The sequence below is a fragment of the Aplysia californica genome, unplaced genomic scaffold, assembly GCF_000002075.1.
Source record: "Aplysia californica isolate F4 #8 unplaced genomic scaffold, AplCal3.0 scaffold00293, whole genome shotgun sequence".
NCBI classification, from domain to species: Eukaryota; Metazoa; Mollusca; class Gastropoda; order Aplysiida; family Aplysiidae; genus Aplysia; species Aplysia californica.
Window position 1 is genome coordinate 814,048 of NW_004797563.1, and position 20,572 is coordinate 834,619.

The 20,572-nt window shown below is 39.3% G+C and overlaps 2 protein-coding genes across 2 annotated transcripts in view; both read right to left on the bottom strand.

The window, feature by feature from the left end:
* The window catches only part of LOC101863826, a 17,284-nt gene extending 15,791 nt beyond the window's left edge, over nucleotides 1-1,493 (bottom strand). Inside the window, exon 1 of the mRNA XM_005101687.1 lies at nucleotides 1,482-1,493. Within this exon, the coding sequence (XP_005101744.1) occupies nucleotides 1,482-1,493 (12 nt within the window). The remainder of the gene's footprint in view (nucleotides 1-1,481) is intronic.
* Nucleotides 1,494-3,162: 1,669 nt separating this feature from the next.
* On the bottom strand, nucleotides 3,163-17,262 carry LOC101861741 (prostaglandin reductase 2). Its single transcript, XM_005101678.3, has 9 exons — nucleotides 17,184-17,262; nucleotides 15,731-15,858; nucleotides 14,861-14,982; nucleotides 10,883-11,080; nucleotides 8,534-8,704; nucleotides 7,965-8,174; nucleotides 7,324-7,445; nucleotides 4,974-5,061; nucleotides 3,163-3,456 (listed from the first exon to the last, which is right to left on the bottom strand). Exons 2-9 carry the CDS (start codon nucleotides 15,774-15,776, stop codon nucleotides 3,352-3,354), a joined length of 1,062 nt encoding a protein of 353 aa, XP_005101735.1. The 5' UTR covers nucleotides 15,777-15,858; nucleotides 17,184-17,262; the 3' UTR covers nucleotides 3,163-3,351.
* Nucleotides 17,263-20,572: the final 3,310 nt, after the last annotated feature.

Consider the following 20,572-nt stretch of genomic DNA (forward strand, 5'->3'; position numbering starts at 1 on the left):
TCAGGAAATCTCATTACTAATGACTGAGAGAAGAGTAAAAAACTACACAAAAATACAAGACTTTAGACCAGTTAACCCAACTAAAATGCAGAGGTCAAGGAAGCTTGGATCGATATGTTCAGAAATGAATATATATTAGATCTACAGGAAATGGGTAAAGCCCCCCACTCACTACGCAGTTCCTGATCTTAAGATAGTTTGAAGATGATCTCAAGGTGAACTGACGATCGGATCTGTGAGCGATCTCATTTGCGTCCACACACTACTCATGCCAGCACATTACCAAAATGGCTTCCACCTAAAGTGAAGTTGCTGGAACCTGTATAGTTTTTAAGAATTTCTCTAATTGACTCCATTGTTGAATATCGAGGAGAAATCAACAAAGTACCTCGTATTGTTTTATTTTCCACAGCTTTCAGTACCATTCAACCCCAAATGGTCTTTAACCACAAAATAAGCTGGCTGACGCAAAAAATGATGACATTGCTACATCAAACATTTGATAAAAAGAAGTGTTTCGTATCAAATCCCGCTAGAATTTGACCCTGAGGAAGATTCTGAAGTCAGATTGGCAAAATTTAGATTTTGGCACCACTTTATTTTTAGCGTCGAGTAACCTGATCTCCGATCCGACAATTTTCAGGCTCGTTCTGAATTCAAGCGATCTCATGGTTTGTGGAGATTTTTAACCGAGCAGTCCGGATTTTGGTCTTGAGATCATCTTGAGATTGCGTTCAGTTGGTCTTGAGGCCATCTCAAGGCAGGCGCACCCTTTTAATTGCGTAGTGAGTGACGGGTTTAAAATAATTCGAAAAAATGCACGACAATAAGCGTGCAGACACGCCGATCCTGTTTTGCTTTTATTACTTTTAATGCTGACCTTGAACCCACCGAACGCACGTCACCCGAGAGATCGAAATAGGCAGTCTACTCAGTCTACACTGCGTCAAATTTCCTGCATGTTTTCAATACGGAGATAAGTTCGGCTTTCAATCAAACCGAAAGCACTAGGGGCAACACTGAAATATCCTGTTTCCCTTCAGACAGCAAGTACCCTTGCATTGCATGATTTCTATTCCATCAAGATGGATGCACTCATTGCTACGGTTCAAAAACGTCAAGCTCTTTCTCAAAATCGACAATTATGCTAATAGTAGTACAAGTATAAACAGTATACCCAATGGAAGGTTGGCTATGAGCTGGGCATTAATGGTTCAGGGCCCTTATATCAAATAAAGCTGAACGTCTGTCTCTATATCCATCTAGCTCTGTCTGTCTCCTTAATTCCAAATGTTTGCAGGTTTTTTATTTGATTGTCCATTGACAGTACAGTTTATGACCAAAGTAAACACAAAGTAAACACAATGCACCTAGTTTCTTTTCCTTCTTTTTTGTAAGATGTTGCTGCTGCTGCTGTTGCTGCTGTTCTTTTTTTTCCGCTGTTGTCATTGTAGTATACGACCTACGTAAATGATCTTTACCGTATCAGTCATTTAAGTAAGAGCCACTCTATGCCTCCCAAAGAGCGTGTTCTTCTCAGGCACATTTGTTTACTTTGAAAAATGGGAGCAGAAAAAAACAAATAACAAATACCAAACAACTATTGAAATTCAGAATAGCAAATTCAATAATTAACAATGATGTGAACTTTATTGACTATTTTTAAATCATGTCAAATGAAGAAACAAAACAACCCCCCCCCCAAAAAAAAACAACAAAAAAAAACAAACAAAAAATGTTATTAAAAAATCAGTCTTTAGACTGAGAATACTGAGATCAAAGTCAAGTGGCACTAATTTAATTTTAAAGGTAAAAGTGGGCAAACAAAAGACAATCAACGAAATCAGTGTCGGTGAAGCCACAGCATGTACGGAAAATGTTCGACATGCTAGACACTAGACGTCATACGTTTTTCACGTAAGCGTGAGGAAGCGTGTCGTCCGCAGTGGGCCCAGGTAATATAGAAATAAAAGGCCGAACGCTTCCATACGCACTTTGTGAGTACGTAAGTGTACGAAAGCGGAGTATGTGGACCTTGGCTCTTAGATTATTCAGAGTAGTTATCAAAAGTAAGATGTGGGTGTGTGTGTTTATGTGTGCGTGTGTGTTTATGTGTATATGTGTGTTTATATGTGTGTGAGTGTGCGTGTGTGTGATTATAACAAATAAAATATACACATTAAGTAAGTACAACCGGAAAGAAGAGGATAAAACTCAATTATAGATGAAGAGTAAGCCTACATTTATTTTATTCGGGTTTCTCTGAGGTGTATTGCAATAGCAGCGAATCACAAAAGCTAAAGACAAAAAAATATGTGTCACTACGAAGTGAAATCAAGCACTCGTCAATTTTTGGCATATATGGATTTTCTGGTATCATCTTAAAGACTGTTCATTTGCCTTGCTTTTAATGAAAACAATACCTATATATCTTGAATAGAAGTTGAGATATTCAGGATTGAAAGAGGTAGGGGGTCACCTGGTGTCAGAACAATTTAGCGAGAAAAAAGGCCGCCAAAGTTTGACTTCCAAAGTTCTAGTGTTCTTGGAAACTGCTTTTATTGAAACTTTTGTCCTTTTCATTAACACGTGTCAATAAAAATCAAAACAGAAAAGTGTTTGTAAATGTACATAAAAGGTGTTGAGCCCAAAATTAAAAAATTGATAAAAATTATCCAATGTTCGGAAAAATGCTAGTTTGATCTACTCCATTATTTTCACAAAGACCTAATAACCATGATGAAATACATATTTGAAAAACTTTGCATTTCAGGAATAATTCAAAGCAACAAACACATGCAGAATGAAAAGTCATTCAGTGTAATTAATGGATGCACATCAATCTTCAACAAAATTTTAATTGAAACAACAGGAGTATAAAAATCAGTATGCTTGATCTATAGCACCAAAAATCACATTGCTGCAGTCACACAAGTTCGCCTTGACAAAAGCAGGATTGCATCAATCAGGTTGAAATACGATTCTATTAGTATTAGATTATCAAGGAAACTCGCACAACCTCAGTGTTGATTGTGTAAGTTTCCTTGAAAATTTAATCAAATACACTATATTTGTTGACAAATGAATCACTTCTTCAACAATAATTACTAAAGATGAAAAAATAGAGAGCCGAAGATTTTTTAAAATTATTATTTTCCATTAGCAAAAAGCAGTCCACTCTCTTCTCTAACTCTAACCCACCCCTCTCCCCAACCCACACACACACTCATTCAAATGTTCAAAAATTCAAAGTAGGCTCGACTGAAGTTTTACTTCATTGCCATGGACTTCACATTAAGAACCACATTGCAATGGGACAAAACTACCTAACCAAATCCACTAGTGAAGAGGTCATCTTGTCACTTGCACAATCTGCTTCCCGATGTTACCCCCTTTCATCATGGAGACAAAGGCTTTCCCAGCGTTTTCCAAGCCCATTTCAATTGTTTCTTTCACCTTTGAGATAGAACAAAAAGAGCCAAAATGAGTTTGTACTCGTACATGGATTTAGAAACCACATTGTTGCTTTGAGGTTCAAAATATATTGACTCTTAAAGAGTAAAATATGAGATTAGGCACTTCCATGTCCATTGCCACTGTCTGTAGGCAGCTTGAATTTAGAATGTGTAATCCTAAAAGTATTTCAAAATTATTTCTATGGAGTTCATAACACTTGTGACTGAGTTACAAACATGTTAGTCATTTTATTGAATTAGGACAAAGGAAAGAGTACATTCTTTGGTAATAAACAGATACAAAAAAGTATGGTATTTCAAAATGAAATTTAGATCTCCACAGTAAGTTTAGACAATGTGTTTGAAAAAAAAACAACTCTTGAGAAACATTGTGTATGACATGAAGTCTCAACCTGAGAGCTTCAGCAAGACCCAGAAGCATCATCTAGTAGGCAAACAAGACGTTTTGTGAAACACACCTATCGGAAAAAACTATTACCACTTTTGTCTGTTATCTGTCCATCAGTAGACATTATACCAAACAAAACACAATTTACATCTATATTATATACTATTCATAGCACTGCAAGACTCAAATGAGCACAGCGATACTAAATATATTATATTGTTGATGACAAGTTACTCTTAGACCACTTGAACAATGAAATGAACTCCCTCTTTTGGCAATATATCATCATCATCATCAATGCCTTTCACCCCTGGCAGGGAATAGGCCACATACAAGCTCCTTCCATTTCTCTCTATCCTAGGCCATCCTTCCTAGCTCGTTCCAAGTGAGCTTCATTTCTCTCATGTCCCTTTCCACACATCTCCTCCATGTTTCCTATGGCCTACCCCTGCCTCATGCTCCCTGTGGGTTCCATTGCAGTGACTGTCTTGTGATGTTTCCGCTGGGATTTCTGAAGGTGTGTCCCATCCAACGCCACTTTCTTAGTCCTATTTCTACTTCTATATCCTTTTGACCAGTCCTTTCCCATAGCTCTTCATTTCTTATTCTATCCTGCCACTTAATCCTTAGGATACTCCTCATACATCTGTTGATGAAAGTCTGGACTTTATTCAGCACTGTCTTTGTTGTCTTCCAAATTTTGCAGCCGTAGAGGAGCCCAGACTTGACATTGGAATTAAAGAGTCGAATATACCCAGGCATTTAAAAATGAAAGCTAATATTATCATTCACAAGAGTGAAAATTTAATGTCTGAAACAAAGTGTGTTCAAAAGCAGGAAAGAAACAGCAGATTTAAAAAATCCAAAATCCCTCAGGAAGACAGAGCCCCTTCCCATCCCTCCTCACCCTGCGATCTAAAAAAATGTAATAATAATCTAGGTACAAATCGGTAACTTATAATGCCTCTTCAGTAGCATGAAAAAAAGAAACTAAAACAGAAAATTACGGGCTAAAATGAGAACAGACCTCCCAAATGAATTAGAAAGCATAATACTACACCACACTGATCTCCATAGCCTAGGATTTAGCAATAGGGAACTATTTTTACCTTCAGTTTTCCTTGCACGTACAGTTCCATAAGGCGACCAAGGGCAGGCTCAAACTGATCTTGATAATTCAGAACCAGGAATCTTTCTCTGGAAAGGATTGAGCCAAAAGTGCTATCTATGATTATTTTGCACAGAAGTTAAATGGTAGGCCTATCTAGCAAGATCATTATTATAGCAAAATTGGCACGAAGCAGATATCTTTTCGGTAAGGACAAATTTTCCTATGTAGATACTATAAATGCAAAGAATATATTCATGTCTAAAACAAAACGCCTGACCTAAAAATCTGTTACACATGTGTGTATTTTACTATGTACATTTTTCATATGTAAGTGCTAGAGTGAAAAAGAAGAAATAGTTTATAAAGACTCAGAAAATGAAGAAATTTTATGTAAAGGTAATATTATAATTCTAAACGTGTAAATATGCTCCCATTGGGACACAATTTAGATTATTTAGGAGGTGGGCTGCTTGAGAGGTTCATGGCGCCTGTGGAGACAGACAGAGAAACGTCAAACACGTATGGAGCTCACATCTTCTGCATGCGTCAGAGAAGAGGCCATTCATTACATTATAAATGCCAGTTGAAGTATGAATTCATGATATTATTATAAAACAACATAACGGATACATTATATTATGGAATCAGTTTTTACCTCATAACATGACAGGTACCTTCACTTTTTAAGAATGTGTTGTTTAACCCCTTCATTGCCTAATGACGTATTTGGTAGTCCGTGTCGGCATAAAGCACGTTTCGAACTCAAGCACGCTAAACGGCTCTTACCAAATTTTTGTGATATAAATTACACGCATGCTTCATTTATAAGACAATCAATACTTTCACGATGACCCATCAAAGTCTACACCGCAGCAGTGAGTGTGTTAAGAGAAACACAAAGCACGAAAGTGACGGAGACACACACTCACACAGGCGGAGATGAAGGCAGAGAGATGCACACAGCCGCGCGCGTGGACATAGGATCTAGCCTTTGGCAAAGCTACACACAGACAAAAAAAATACAAAGAGAGTTGGTGAGACGACAAAGGGGGGCTGGCTGCGATTTCACCTTTGACCATCGCTATCAGTTAATCCTGATTGAGTATCAAGCGCGAGGTGGGATGAAGGCGGTGGTATGAATGTGGCACAGCGGGCAGTGGTACGCACAGACAGTGTGTAGACCTAGTGTGCTGTATCGTGACTGGCAGTCTAAATTAAGTTGTCATTTTCCATTCGACCACAAAACAAAAACAAACAAGCAAACAAAAACTACCAAGGTGGGTAAAAATAAGAGTGCACACTTTTGCGGGACCGCTATAGGCCTACTTACACTTACAAACAAAGGGAAATAGTACGGGAAATTTTCTACATGAAAATCTCTGGATTATGTCTACTTCGCACTCAAGCACTCTTCGGCATAAAGCACGCTTAAGCTTTCTCCCGGTGACCGTGCTTAAAGCCGGCATGGACTGTATGTCATGAAAATGCTTAATTTAACTTTTGGCTCTGTAGATGTTCCTGGTCGCCTATAAGCTATAAGATGTTATGCGTCCGACATGCAAATTATCTTGTTGTAATTCTTCTGTACTGAGATTTAGCCACAAGAACAGCCTGGATTTGTATTCGTGAAAAGAAAAATGTGCAAAGCGGTACTAAATTTGCTAGTGTTAGTTTCCTGCTAGGCTTACAAGCTATCAATAAACATAAGTCTCGTCTTGCGGACGACAATGTTCTCTCACAAAACTCAAAGGGTAGGCTAACACCAAAAGGATTTTAGAAAGGCAGAAAATGTCAATTTTTTATTCAGATTTGAAAGTTTTCTTGAAATTATGGGTAAGAAGGGGAATACAGGGAAGTAGGAAATTGACACTCACAGACCGGTTATGTTACCAGTGGGCTAGATCTAGACCGTAAGTCCAGTAACACTGAGACTGCTGTCCTGACTAGAGAGCTTAGATGAAAATCAGTGCTGACAGTAGAAACACACACCCCCTGGCAACTAAAGGGTTAAGAGGATTTCAAACTTTTCAACTTAAAACATGTGAAGAAAAGAGAAAGCGTGAAATAGTTTGTAGTTTGTGAGTTTTTATTGTTTTGTTTTTTGTAAGAGTTTTATGGCACTTGCAACACAACTAGGTCATTTTAGAGCTGAAGATTAGAGGTGTTACAAGAGAGTAACAAACACAAAAAAGGAGGAGCGAAAAGGATGATAGAGGTTTGACAAGAAAGAAGGAGCAACCGCAAATAAACCACACCAGAGCATCCACTAATCAACCACCGATATTTGTGAAGTGTGCCAAGAACTGATGCAAAGTACCAATTAAAAATCTTCATACTACTTGGCTCACCTGGTTATGTTCTTGTCCTTCAAGGTGGCTTCAATGTCTGTGGGAATAGGGGGAGGATATGGTAAATCTTTATTGTAGTCTGCGATTTGTCCACACAGTATAATGTGAGAGTCTTGATTCATCTGAAAGGGAATGTGTGGAGACGCAAAAGCACTAAATCAAAATGAGAAACTACAGGTATATTCCTTGGTTTCCTTACAACGTTTTGGGAATCAGCAATTCATAATATATATATATATATGTAAAAGTATTAATAATAAAAACATTTTTAAAAACCTGACAACAGATCTCTAACGTTCATAAATTCTATAAGAAATGATTTTGAGTCTCATCTCTGTCAGAGTTTTTAAAAAAAAGGTCATTGGGGTTCCAGGCCTAACTAGTTTGCTTTCAAACAATACATGGAGGTGAAAGGTAAATTCAAATTAAAAGAAATTCGCAAGAGAGATGATATAAAAAATATTGGCGGAGAACAACTTAATAAATCAAACAAAATATTTTTCTAAAGAAAAAACTTAAGGTATCACATTTTAGGCACACTGAAATCTTTTTTTGACACTGCATTCGTCTGATCGTCTATAAAGCAGTAGTGGACAGAAAGAAAAAGATCGTTTTAACGAAACAGAGCACACAGAAGTTACCTTTCTAATCACATCATTGCTTATACTCCCACCAACATTGTCAAAGTAGACATCCACTCCTTCAGGGCAGACAGCTTCCAGCTTTTCAGAGACATTCTCAGTTTTGTAGTTAATGGCTACATCAAAGCCAAGCTCTGTTGTCAGCCACTGGCACTTGGTGTCTGACCCACAGATACCTACAAGTTTTCCACACCCTTCAGCTTTTCCTATCTGAAGTAAATATACAGGTTTTCAGTTACATCTAAGATCTGAAAAGTGCTAAAAAAAACCAATCTGTTTCTGCTTACAGAAATACATTTGTGAGCATTTTCATTTGTTTATTATTTCTCTAGGTCTCAAGACATCCAGGAATCGACAAAACTGTAAAAACCAGTAAAACTTGCTGGTAAAACAAAAAGCCAGCTTATATATTTAATTGTCAGACTAAAATATCTTTTTTTTAAAAGCATCATCCTCAAAACCTTTCACCCTTAGCAGGGTATAGGCCACATAAAGCTCCTTCAATTTATCTCTGTCCTGGGCCATCTTTAAAAAAAAAAAGCATGTTAGCAGAAAACATCACCACTCACCTGGCCTGCTAAAGAACCCGTGGAGCCAGCCGCAGCACTCACGACCATCACTTGGTTGGCATCGCGTCGAATGTGTCCTTTTTCTTTGACACCCAGGTAGGCAGTCAAGCCGGTTACACCAAGAACACTCAGACAAAGAGTTGGTGAGATTTGAGTCATGGCTTCAGGGAGCTGAAGTAAAAAAAATAAAAATGTGTCATAGTTCTACCTTCTTTGATCCTTAGATTTCCTGATAGATCATTTCAATGATTGAGAATAATCAAATGCAAAATTTGATGGGTAGGCAACATGTAATCAACCACACCATTTTTATTCCTAAATCCAACCAAAACTTTCACAAAAGTCAAATTATATTATTTATAAACATTTAATTTTATTTACCACCTAATAACAATAGCCTGTTTTTCGAAAACAAAGTAAAAAAGATATATCTCTATTCAAAAAATTTAGAATCCATTTTAACTTTTTCCCAATATCTTCAATAAATGTAGGCCCTACCATTTACCTAGCACAAAGAACTAGCTTTTACAGATAGATCTATCCCAGTGCATCCACCAGCTGAAGCTGAAAAGTAAGGAAAATTGTGCCAAGGGTCTGAGGGCCGCATCAGGGTCCAGGGGCAGAGTCCTAGTGGGGTTTGAGGGGGCGAAGCCCCTGAAGAAATTGAAATTTAGTGCTTTTAGAGGGTTAAAAATGGCATTTAGGAGCCTGTTTGAAGAGATTGCCTACAACCCATAACATTTATTAGTTCGCCAAAATTTTGTCTGGTTTGATTTTTCCAGCTACATATTATCTTTCCATTGCTGGCGATGTTCCCCTTCCATTGCTATTATAATTCTATTAATTTGTCATCGCACAATTGATAGAAGGAAAACCTGGGAATAATGAATAGATATATACACCTTCAAAACATCGTTTCCAAGTGTATACCCTAATTTTCCACAATTTTCACTTCTGAATGTTGCATGTCACAACCTCGGAACACCACTTCGAATTATAGATCTATTCTTGATTTTAGTAGTTTTAGCATAATTTATTTCATCGCGGCCCTCATCGCGTTCCCGCACAGTAGAATTTTCGCATTAATAATTTCTCTAGATCTCGACAATAAATTTGCAAACAAGTTTCTTTCTGACAGTAATTTTCTGTCTAAGATCACTAGTCAATTCATTCGATCAACGCGCATATTTTCCAGCCGCGGCAACAGTCCGCAGATAGACAGACGGAATGAGTGAAAGGAGGTAATTGGAACAAAAAGTTCATCAGATTTTGATCAATCTGCAGGTAAAACTGTACTGCATGCCAACCCGCAATGAATGCATGTGAAATAGCCTGTCCGCGTAGGATTATGCGATTGTGCAGCCGCGTTTTTTCGCGTAATTCTGCAACATTTGCATAATTTTGGATTATCCGCGTTTTTTCACGTTTTTTTCCTTTTTTTCACAAAACAATTAATTAACGCCTCGTCATGTGACTAAAGGGAAGTAGTCACCGTAATAAGTCTCATTTAAGTGAAAAGTTGGTTATTTCCCTTTATTGTTAGAAGATCTTGGTTATGGGTTGTGATTTTGTTCCTTGAGCGTGTTCAATTCTTCAATCCATCAAAAGTTGTTGTTCTCATGTCTGCTGGTGTTTCATGTTTGACAGGTGTCCCTGGTTTTGGTAATGTGCCAGCATCAGAGGTCCAGATGTCCTATTTTATTAATTTTTTAAAACATTTTTCTTTCCTCTTAAAGTTACAGAGATTATTATTTTTGGTGGTTTTTTTTTTTTTTTTTTTTTTTTTACTGATGTATATTGTTTTCTTTTCCAAATACACAACAAATTACTGATACTGATATGTTCTGTTTTCAATTTGTCTGTACATAAAACATGAAAATCATGAAACTTTGTGTTGAAAAAGTGCAAAACATGTCGCGAATGGTGTTACGCTTACTTGCATAATTTTTGCATAATTTTGCTTTTTTTGTGCATAATTTGGCCTTCTAAATTTCCATAATTCTACGGGGACAGAATAGCGGAATAAGGGCCGATTGCAGGAGACACGCAATCTGGCAGGTCTCTATAACATTAACTTATTGCCGAGAGAATTACCGTAAATATCCGTAGCTTATACAAGACAATACGAAGGCGAGTATGGATCTTTTGATATGGAATTTCAGTAGATATTTAGTCCTACGTTGTTGCAGTTTTTTACGGAGGGAGTTTATAATGATGGAGGAACAAGTAGTCTACGGAACTGGCAGAAAGTACGGATTTCCGTAAAAGTACAGTAGAAGGGAAGCACTGCTATCCAAAAGCACATTCTAACTCAACTTTCAAATTATTTGCAATAAATGTACAGCATACCTTGCGCACAGTATTAGCCTTCACAACAAAGTAAAGCTCCCAAGGCCACTCAAAGTTGGGAGTGACGATATCTCCAGGCTGGAAGCTGGAATCTGCACTTGCTATGACCTCACCAACACCACCTAACCCATCAACAGTTTTTCCAAGTTCCCAGGCTTTGATATACTGAACACCAGAGTCCTCATTCATTCTACATCTCTGTAAATAAACAACACTTTTAAGTAATTTGATAAAAAGTTTGAATACGTAAAACCCTATCATCTGCATTGCACGGAATCTGTACAACACTACATATCTTACAACCAAAACATGAAAAGCAATAATTTTGACAGAAACATATCATCACTACCTTTCACCCCTGGCAGGGTATAGGCCACTACAAGCTCCTTCCATTTATCTCTATCCTGGGCCATCCTTCCTAGCTTGTTCAAAGTGAGCTTCATCTCTCTCATGTCCCTTTCCACACATCTCCTCCATGTCTCTCGTGGCCTACCCCTGCCTCATGCTCCCTGTGGGTTCCATTGCAGTGACTGTCTTGTGATGTTTCCGCTGGGTTTTTTGAAGGTGTGTCCCCTCCAACGCCACTTTCTTAGTCCAATTTTTACTTCTATATCCTTTTGTCCTGTCCTTTCCCATAGCTCTTCAATTCTTATTCTATCCTGCCACTTAATTCTTAGGATACTCCTCATACATCTGTTGATGAAAGTCTGGACTTTATTCAGCACTGTCTTTGTTGTCTTCCAAGTTTCGCTGCCGTAAAAGAGCACAGACTTGACATTGGAATTAAAAAGTCGAATCTTGGTGTGCAGTGAGATGTTGCTTCCTTTCCAGACTTTTGATAATTGCTTGAATGCTGACCTTGCCTTAGCGGTTCTTGCTTTTACATCTGCTACAGTTCCACCTTTACCATCGATGACACTTCCAATGTAGGTAAAGGAGTCCACTTCTTCTAGGGGATTGTCTTCCACTGTCACAGCAGGGCTTGACACTTTTCCTAGTTTCATTACTTTCGACTTGCGCGGGTGTATATATGTAGGCCAACATTTCTTGATAGGCTGTTGAGTTCCTTGGTCTTTTCTTGCATCTGAGCATGTGTGTGAGAGAGCAGTGCAAGGTCATCTGCGAAGTCCAAGTCGTCCAGCTACTTCCAAGGGATCTACTGTATTCCATTGTGTTTGCCTCTGGTGGCTTCCTTCAAGATTCAGTCAATTGCAAGTATGAAGAGAAAAGGTGAGAGCAGGCATCCTTGTCGCACTTCTGTCTGTACCTGGAATGGTTCTGAGTTGTCCTTCGTGAAAGACATGGCAGTTTGTTCCATCATAGGTGGTCTTCACAAGCTCAACGATTTTGTCAGGTATTGCAAAATGTCGCATGACTTTCGACAGAGTTTCCCAGTCCACGCTGTCAAATGCCTTTTCATAATCAATGAAGTTGACCACTAGTGGTGAATTCTATTCAAGCGATTGCTCAACAATGATACACAGGGTAGCGATCTGGTCCACACATGATCGGTTCTGGCGGAATCCTGCATGGTTTCCTCTGAGCTTCTCATCTGTTGCCAGCTTGATTCTCTCCAGGAGTATCCTGTTAAAGACTTTCCCAGGTATGGACAGGAGTGTTATGCCTCTGTAGTTGTTACAATTGCTGAGGTCTCCTTTCTTTGGCAGCTTGATTAGGCGGCCTTCCTTCCAGTCTGAAGGTATTTCCTCTTCTTGCCAAACCTTTTCGAATAGAGCATGAAGAATTTCTACTGCTGTATCTTTATCTGTCTTAAGGGCTTCTGGTGGTATATGGTCGGGTCCAGCTGCCTTGCGGGACTTCAGTGCTGTTAAAGCTGCAGCAATTTCCTCTCTCAAAGGTGGTTCCGTAGCGATCGGGAGGTCATTTCTGGCAGGAACAATTTCTGGTTGGTTTTCTGGAGGTGGTTTGTTCAAAAGTTGATCAAAGTGTTCCCTCCATCGGTTCAGTTGCCACTCTGGGTTGAATATAGTCTTTCCCTCTTTGTCTTTCACTGGTAGAGTGGGCTTGCTAAACCTACCTGAAAGAGTCTTTGTTGTCTGATGTACAATCTGCAAGTGCCCTTCTGTTGCTGCTTTCCCTGCCTTTTCGGCCAGGCCATTCAAGTAGGTATTCTTGTCCTTCTTGATGGAATTCTTTACCTCCCGGTTTGCTTCGGTGTATACTCTTGTTGTGCAGCGAGTTTCTCAGTTCGGGTACGGCAGTTGTTGACTTGGGCCTTCAGCTCTCTTCTTCTTTTGATTTTGCCTAGAGAGTCCTGTAAAATCTAGTCATTCCTGGAGTTGACTTTGGGTCCTGGGATGCTCTGGCAGGTTTTATTTACTGCCTGTTTTATCTTGTCCCAGTGTTCGTTTACTTCACAGTCATCCAGATCTTGAAGGGCTTGAAATCTGTTCTTCAGTTCCAACTTGAATTCATTTTTCTTTACTGGATCTTTCAGAAGGCTCACTTCATACTTTTGGCGACTTCCAGTTGTGATTTGAGCATACCTTCTCAGTTTCAGTTTCATCTTTCCAAGGATCAAATGGCGGTCTGATGCAACGTCTGCTCCTCGTAAGACTCGGACATCCTCCAGTGAGGGTCTAAACTTCCGGGAAATGCAAAAATGATCAATTTGGTTTTCCGTTGTTCCATCCGGGGAGACCCAAGTGGCCTTATGAATTCTTTTATGTGGGAAGATTGTTCCTCCAATAACCAAGTCGTTGATTGCACAGAAGTTTTGGAATCTTTCTCCGTTGTCATTTGCCTCTCCTAATCCATGTCTGCCCATGTCTCACAGGGACGATTGTCCGAACCTATCTTTGCATTTAGGTCTCCCATGACAATGTTGATGTCCTTACCTGGAAGTTTGTCGATCACACTCTGCAGGCGGTTGTAGAAGTCATCTTTATTCTCCACTTCTGCATCATTGGTTGGGGCAAACACTTGTATGATGTTCATGTTAATGATCTTCTTCCTGCCATCTCTTTCCTTGAGTTCTTTTTGAGTTCCAAATGAGGCCATGATGATTCTTGGACTATTTGCTTCCCAGCCCCTGAATGTCTTTTGCGCTGTTTTGGCTATGATCATCCCTACTCCTTCCCTGTGTGGTCCATCACTGTCATTTCCTCAATAAATGAAAAGCTCCCCCTCTTTCATTCGCTTCTGTCCAGACTGGTTCAAGTGGGTCTCGCTGATTACCAGTATGTGTAGGTGGTATCGGTGCATTTCTTGGAGGACCTGTGCAGTTTTTCCAGCCTCATAAAGGGTCCTAACGTTCCACGAACCAATCCGGAGAGACTTGGACTTGGATGATGGTGGAGGCTTCTGACCAGCAGCTTCCTTTCGGCTTTCACTGCTTCGTATCCACGACCAGCCAAGCAGAGACAATGGTTTTCGGTTGAATGTGTTTCTGTAACAAGTTCTTTTTACGAGAGAGGTTGTTAGCCTCGTGACTCAACCCCGACCTGGAGGGAGGATGACTCTGTTTCGGGAGTCGCTACCTGGTTTCGCCATTTAGTCGCCTCCTACGACACGCTAGCACCATGTCAGTCCTATTCTTCTCAATGCCGAGACTGCACGGCTAGACAGAAACATAAGTATTTAAACTATATTGAGAAAAAAGAGCTGGAAGTGAACTGGTTCATTTTGGTCAAAATACCAAAAAATGGAACAACTTATATACATTTTATGACATCCATGTTAATATCAAACCAATCCACCAAGCACTTTTGCTACAAAACTGCAATTTCTATGTTCATATTATGTAATTTTCATGCATACCTTGCCATAACCTAGATACTAAAAGTGACTTTCCTTGACATGACAAGCATTCAATTATGCTGTGTTACAACGTGGATGTCAAATAGACTTTAATAGATTTATATGAAATGAACCTTGGAAAAATAATTAGTTACAAACAATGACAGAAAAAACTATCAATTAAAACAGAAACACAAATTTGCAGCTTTCACTTCTTACCAGTGCTGGGTCAAGAGACAAGAAGCGATTTTTTATCAATAAGTCTCCGCTGGACAGTGTTTCGGTTGGATAGGCCTTCTTCTCATATGAGAAATTGGACTCGAGTGGTTCATTACTTTCCCCTGTAAGGAAAAAAAAACCCCATAAAATTTAGAAGGAATTCTTTACAACCATTAAACAAAATATAGCATTTAGGAAATGGGCTTAGAATAATTTTTTTTTTAAAAACCTGTAGTCTTGACAGAACAACATTTGTCCCTCTTAAGTTTACTTAATAAAACTGAGACGTCCTGTGCTAGCAAAATCAGAAAGGTCAGAAAAAAAATATATTGACAGCTGGAACATTTTTCTTATCACTTGACATAATATATGATGGAGAGATCAAGGGTATAATGCCTCAAAAAGAAACAGCGCGTCAAAGTGTTCAACTAAAAAGTCCATTGAGCCCTCACTCTGATCTTACTTGACCTGCAACACACATCTGGGGTTAACTTTACTCACTGTGGGGCTATATTTAAAGATTTGATTTGCGATGGCATCATGAAAGAAAGAGTTGTTTTACATTTTTATTTAATAAGAATAGGAGGTTGAGGCAAGCGAGATTTACTTTTACCACGTTCCCTTTAGCTAGTTTACTGTTGTTACATCTGCTTCGAGGATGAGTCTTTCTTGGAAACTTTTCTTTTTATCTCTTATTGATTTTTCCAGCTTCATGGCTCAAAGACCTCAATTAAAGATATCTCCTTAATTTAACTCTCAACGAACTTAAATTTTAACATTGAGAACATTTAAATAAATATATATATATATATGTATATTCAGTGTTTGACAGGTCACATATTACAGTAAGAGAGTGATAAGGATGGGCACCTGGTCGACTGCGTAAGACAACATGAAAGTTATCGGCATCTCCCATATTCCAGCTATCTTTTCACAAGCCACTTAATTCAAAGAAGCTCAGTAGGTGCAGGAGTCAGAGCAGGCGTCACAACAGGCTACTGCAGAGATGAGAACAATGATAAAAAGAGAGTCATACACAAAGGCTCTTGGACAGTGAAAGAAAAGGTATGGTGTTACTACTATCAAGCCTGATTCATTTTCATCAGTGTTTTACTAAACGAATTTCAACAGTTATTATTTTAATGCATTTACTTGAAATACCATTGAGATAATTATTGCCAATGTGGATGACCCACACATGCATAACATTTTTTCATTCAACTACGTGTACGCAGTAATTATATAATATATAATTTCATGCTTAGGAAGCACCAAGTCAGAATATGGAGCTTTTAAATTAACAATTGGGGGTTCTTGTTTTTTTTTCAGTTGTTGTGCATCAGAATCATATAGGAGTGAATTCGAAACATTTTTAAACATAGCACTGTTCTTGACCAATGATGGGTGCATTTTTGTATAATTAATTAAAAGTATAGTGGGGTGGAATGTTGGTGTGGTGACATGATTAAAGACCATGATCAGGTCAGCACACTATTGAGTTTCTGTAAACTGGGGCATTTCACGGGGGCGTGCCCCATTGACGCCCCCTACATTTTTCCATGTAATTCTATTCTCATGTTTGTCTTTAACTCTAGTGGATGATAAAAAACTAAAATTTAAAGGCCTTTGTCTTCTGTATTTTATTATATATTTGCAAATATGTTTGAAAATAGCAAAATGACAATTTCACTTTCCAGGGCAAGTGGTGGGGGTCTGATTTCTAGAGATAGTTTACAGTTAGTTGTAAAAATCAGTGACGAGCATATTAAATTTATTTGTGTGATCGTTTGACAGCAAAGTTTTAAGTTTTAAAGACTAAAGTGGCCTTAGTAAAGAGTAGACGTCAGTCTGGCTTGGTTGATTGCCTGCCTGGTGGGAGGCAGTGGACGTTACATGCTTACATTTACAGATAGATCTAGATTTAGATCTAGATCTAGATCTAACATGTCAGGTCGATCCGATGATGTTGTTGCGATCGGATGTGATAGTAAACTTTGTATTTAACCAAAGAAACAATAGGAATAGGACACACTTTTTCAGAGAAGAATTTGGTAAGAATGAACTTTGGTGGACTCAAAACTGAACGAAGCCGAAACTACTTTGAAGGCTAGATCTAGACTTCTAGATCTAGCTTTGCAAAGGTCCGCTCTTGTTTTGCATTCAGATCAGATCTAGAAGAATCTAGACCTAGATTTCTAGATCATCTAGGCATAATAATACATTATGTAAACACAATGGGTCCACCAAAGTTCAATCCAGCCAAGAATTTGATTAAGTCTATGAGGATTTAATTTAGGTCCCTCAAAAAATTACGCTCCGCTACCAAAGGTAATGGTGAAGTGGAGAGCAACCGGCGTCTACACTGGGCACGAGAGCAAGCAAGATTTTTCTGTTTACAGCTGACTAGAGGGCAAAGGGCATTCATTAGAGTAGCTTCCCCTGGATATTATTGCTTCTTCGTCTTCTTCATCTTTCCCCTTTCATTAATTCCTTTCTTTCTTTCTTTCTTTTTTTTATATCTCTGTCCTCTTCAAGCACTCAATCAATAGTTGAGGCTTCATTATATTTAGATTATCGTAATCTTTGGCTTCTTTCCACCTTCCACATCTTCCGTTCTTTTTTTTTTTATCGGTATTAAATTTGTTCTTGCATTGCTTTTATTTGTGCACATAATTATTCATGGTCATTATTTTATGAGAATTCTTATTGTTTTTGTTATTGTTGTTGCTGTCGCTGTCACTGTCACTGCCGTTGCCGTTGTTGTTGCCGTTGTTGCCGTAATTGTTGTTGCCGTTGTTAAAATTGTTGCCGTTCTTGTTGTTGTTGTTGTTGTTGTTGTTGTTGTTGTTGTTGCTGTTGCTGCTGTTGTTGTTGCTGCTGTTGTTGTTTTATTGTTGCTATTGCTTTTGTTGTTGTTGTTGCTGCTGCTGATGTTGTTGTTGTTGTTACCGTTGCTGCTGTTGTTGTTGTTGTTGGTGGTGGTGGTGGTGGTGGTGGAGTCACGAGTGTTGTGATTGTGCGTGGCTGACATGTTTATGCAGTGACAGAGTCGGTAATCAATCGTCTGTCGCGCTCATCTCCCAGCCCCACGACAAGAAGAGTTCTTCCCGCCATGGTCACTGCCTGTAGATCTAGTAGTGTGTCAGAATATCTAGTCTAGTCTCCCCTTGTCCTCACCCGATGACTGCGGTCTGCTTTCCCTTTTTATGTGTTGTTTTACGCGCTCGCAACTGCATAAGGTCAAATGAACGCGCGGGACACATTAAGCATTTTCAGCTGATAGGACATTTTGAATTTTGCCCGGGTACGTGGAGGCCCCGAAGCATAATACTCTTATCGATATTAGACCACCAAATAAGGAATCTTTAACGTGCGCAACTTGCACACGGGACCTCCGAGATTTTTCGTCCTTGTCCGAGAAGGCTATAGGTTATATCTTAAATTCCTACCATAAGATCAGGGGCGCTGCTCAAAGACAGCAGTAAGAAGGAGCCAAGGAGTAGCAAGCAGAACGGCTGCAGAAAGTGGCAGTCGATCCCAGGGGAGATAGCAAAGGAGGTGAGGGGTGTGGGCAGAAAGTGGAGACGAAGGCAGACGACAGAACATTGCTAAAGAGCCGGGAAAGAGGTGAAAAGAGACAATTTTAGAGAAGAAAAATTCCCGTCGCTATCCGAATTCGAACCCTGAACCTATTGAATGAGAGGCGAACCTCTAGGCCACGAGAGCCGCCTGCCGTTTGTTGAATGAAGGGTAATGTTGGAAAAGAGAAGGAGCTTCTCTGGGGCTTTCGGATCTCGATGTTATAGAGCTAAGTTGGAGGGATGTTAATTAAGTCGGAGCTAATATAAAGTGCCCCGCGGACTTCCATTTTGTAGATGGCGGGCCTTAAGTCTCTTAGCTCAGTGATGGTGAAATTGGGCTGATCGAGTATCTCCCGTAGATTTTCCGAGAACCGTTAATCTGTTGTTTCAGCGATCTATTCTTTCCTCTATTGTCAACATTTGTCATGTCCATGGTTCTCACTTATGAATAGTGTGTTACGAATAATATTTTTAAACTACAAACAGGGCCAATGTTAGCTTTCCGCCTATCAAAGACGACAAGGCGATATGTGTCTCGACGTGGTGGAATCAGGTGCTCGTCAATGTTTGGGCTTATGGAACTATTGGTATCATCTTAAGGTTTGTTCGTTTGTCTTGCTTTCAGTGGAAAAAGTAACCGTCTCTCTACAATACAAGACGATATATTTGCGATTGAAGGAGAGGGGCCACCTGGGTTTCAGTGGTAAAAACAAAGAGAAAATGGCCCCCAAAGTTTGATGAGTTCCATAGCTGAAAAGTCCTGGGAAACTGAAAATTTGCATTTTTTGCGCCTTTAATCGTTTTCCCATAAACATCCACACGTAAAAGTGTTTTTAAATTGACATATTCGGTGCTGAGCCAAAAAACAAACATTTGAAAAAAATGTCTTAACTGGCCGAAAAATGCCGATTTCTCGGGTTTCATTATTTTGACAAGCGCCTAATTTCACCACGATGCCTCACATATGTTGTGCTTCGTCATTTCGTTTGATAAATTTCGCTCTTTGGATCCGTTGAGTTCTTATTTCTCTTTAGGAATATATAAATCATTCAGTTGCCATATACTTCAGCGTTAACGGGCAAACTGACAGCAGACCAGCATAATGCACATGTATCGTCCAACAGGTTTCGCCACTCTTAATTTTTTGCCATGCTGACAGCCTCCTGTGCGTCCTATCTGTCATGCTATTCTCTTGGCCAGGCTCTCGCCTCTCGGGGTAGTTTGACCCTCTTGCGGATGGCTTAACAACGCCATGATTCACGTACTTTGGGTGTATACAAAGACCTTGGGCTTTGCCCCCCCCCCCCCCCAGCCTGACTATAATCAAAGATACTATCGTAGGCTGTACTACCTTTGCTATAATGTTCCAACGTGGTTGTTGGCGGTGGATATCAGTATCAAATCAGTATGGAGTTGAAGTCTCTCGCATGTTGCGAATAGTGTCAGTCGTTGTTGTCCACATGTCAATGGCCCTTTCCAAGTCCTCAAAGAAGACTTTCAAGTCTACTCCACTGACCACCATGAGACTTGACTATTGGACACAAATTAATCATTTTAATAAAATATTATTGTTATTATTTTGTAACTAATTATTGTTGAAATCACTGCTTTTGTTGCCGTCGTCCTCCTCTTCCCCACCCCTCCCTTCTACTCTCCCCCTCTTCCTCCTCCTCCTCCTCCTCCTCCTCCTCCTCCTCCTCCTCCTCGTTTTACTGATTTTTCTTGCCCTTCTATCGGATATATAAAACCATCGAATCCTGAGGTCCCACCTCATCACAGCACTTAAATTAACCTTAAATCAATGCAATAACAACGTCCCTGTACTGGATTGAAGGCGTAAGGAATAGCGTAGCCCATTACTCCCCAATTCTTGTGTGTGTGACGTAGTCAACTAGGTTGCCACTCAAACATGACGCAACGAAATCTACGGCCTCACTCGCTGTGTCAACCATCTAACCTCTCCCCACAGTAGCTCAGTAAACGCATACAGTCAAATAATATTGAACAGTGTTGATAGGGGCGTTGAACGTATATCATTTCACCACTTTAAAAAAAATTATTATTATAATTATTATTTAGTCTCCACTAAGAATAGGCGGTGGTGGAAATTATAATAATTTGTTTCATGAGA

Excerpts from the sequence above, each read along its gene's own strand:
- LOC101861741 (XM_005101678.3), bottom strand. The coding sequence starts at position 15,776 with ATGGGAGATGCCGATAACTTTCATGTTGTCTTACGCAGTCGACCAG. Across the intron at positions 14,983-15,730 it reads TGTCTTACGCAGTCGACCAG|GGGAAAGTAATGAACCACTC; the intron begins GTGCCCATCCTT and ends TTTTCCTTACAG. Across the intron at positions 7,446-7,964 it reads GCAATGATGTGATTAGAAAG|ATGAATCAAGACTCTCACAT; the intron begins GTAACTTCTGTG and ends ATTCCCTTTCAG.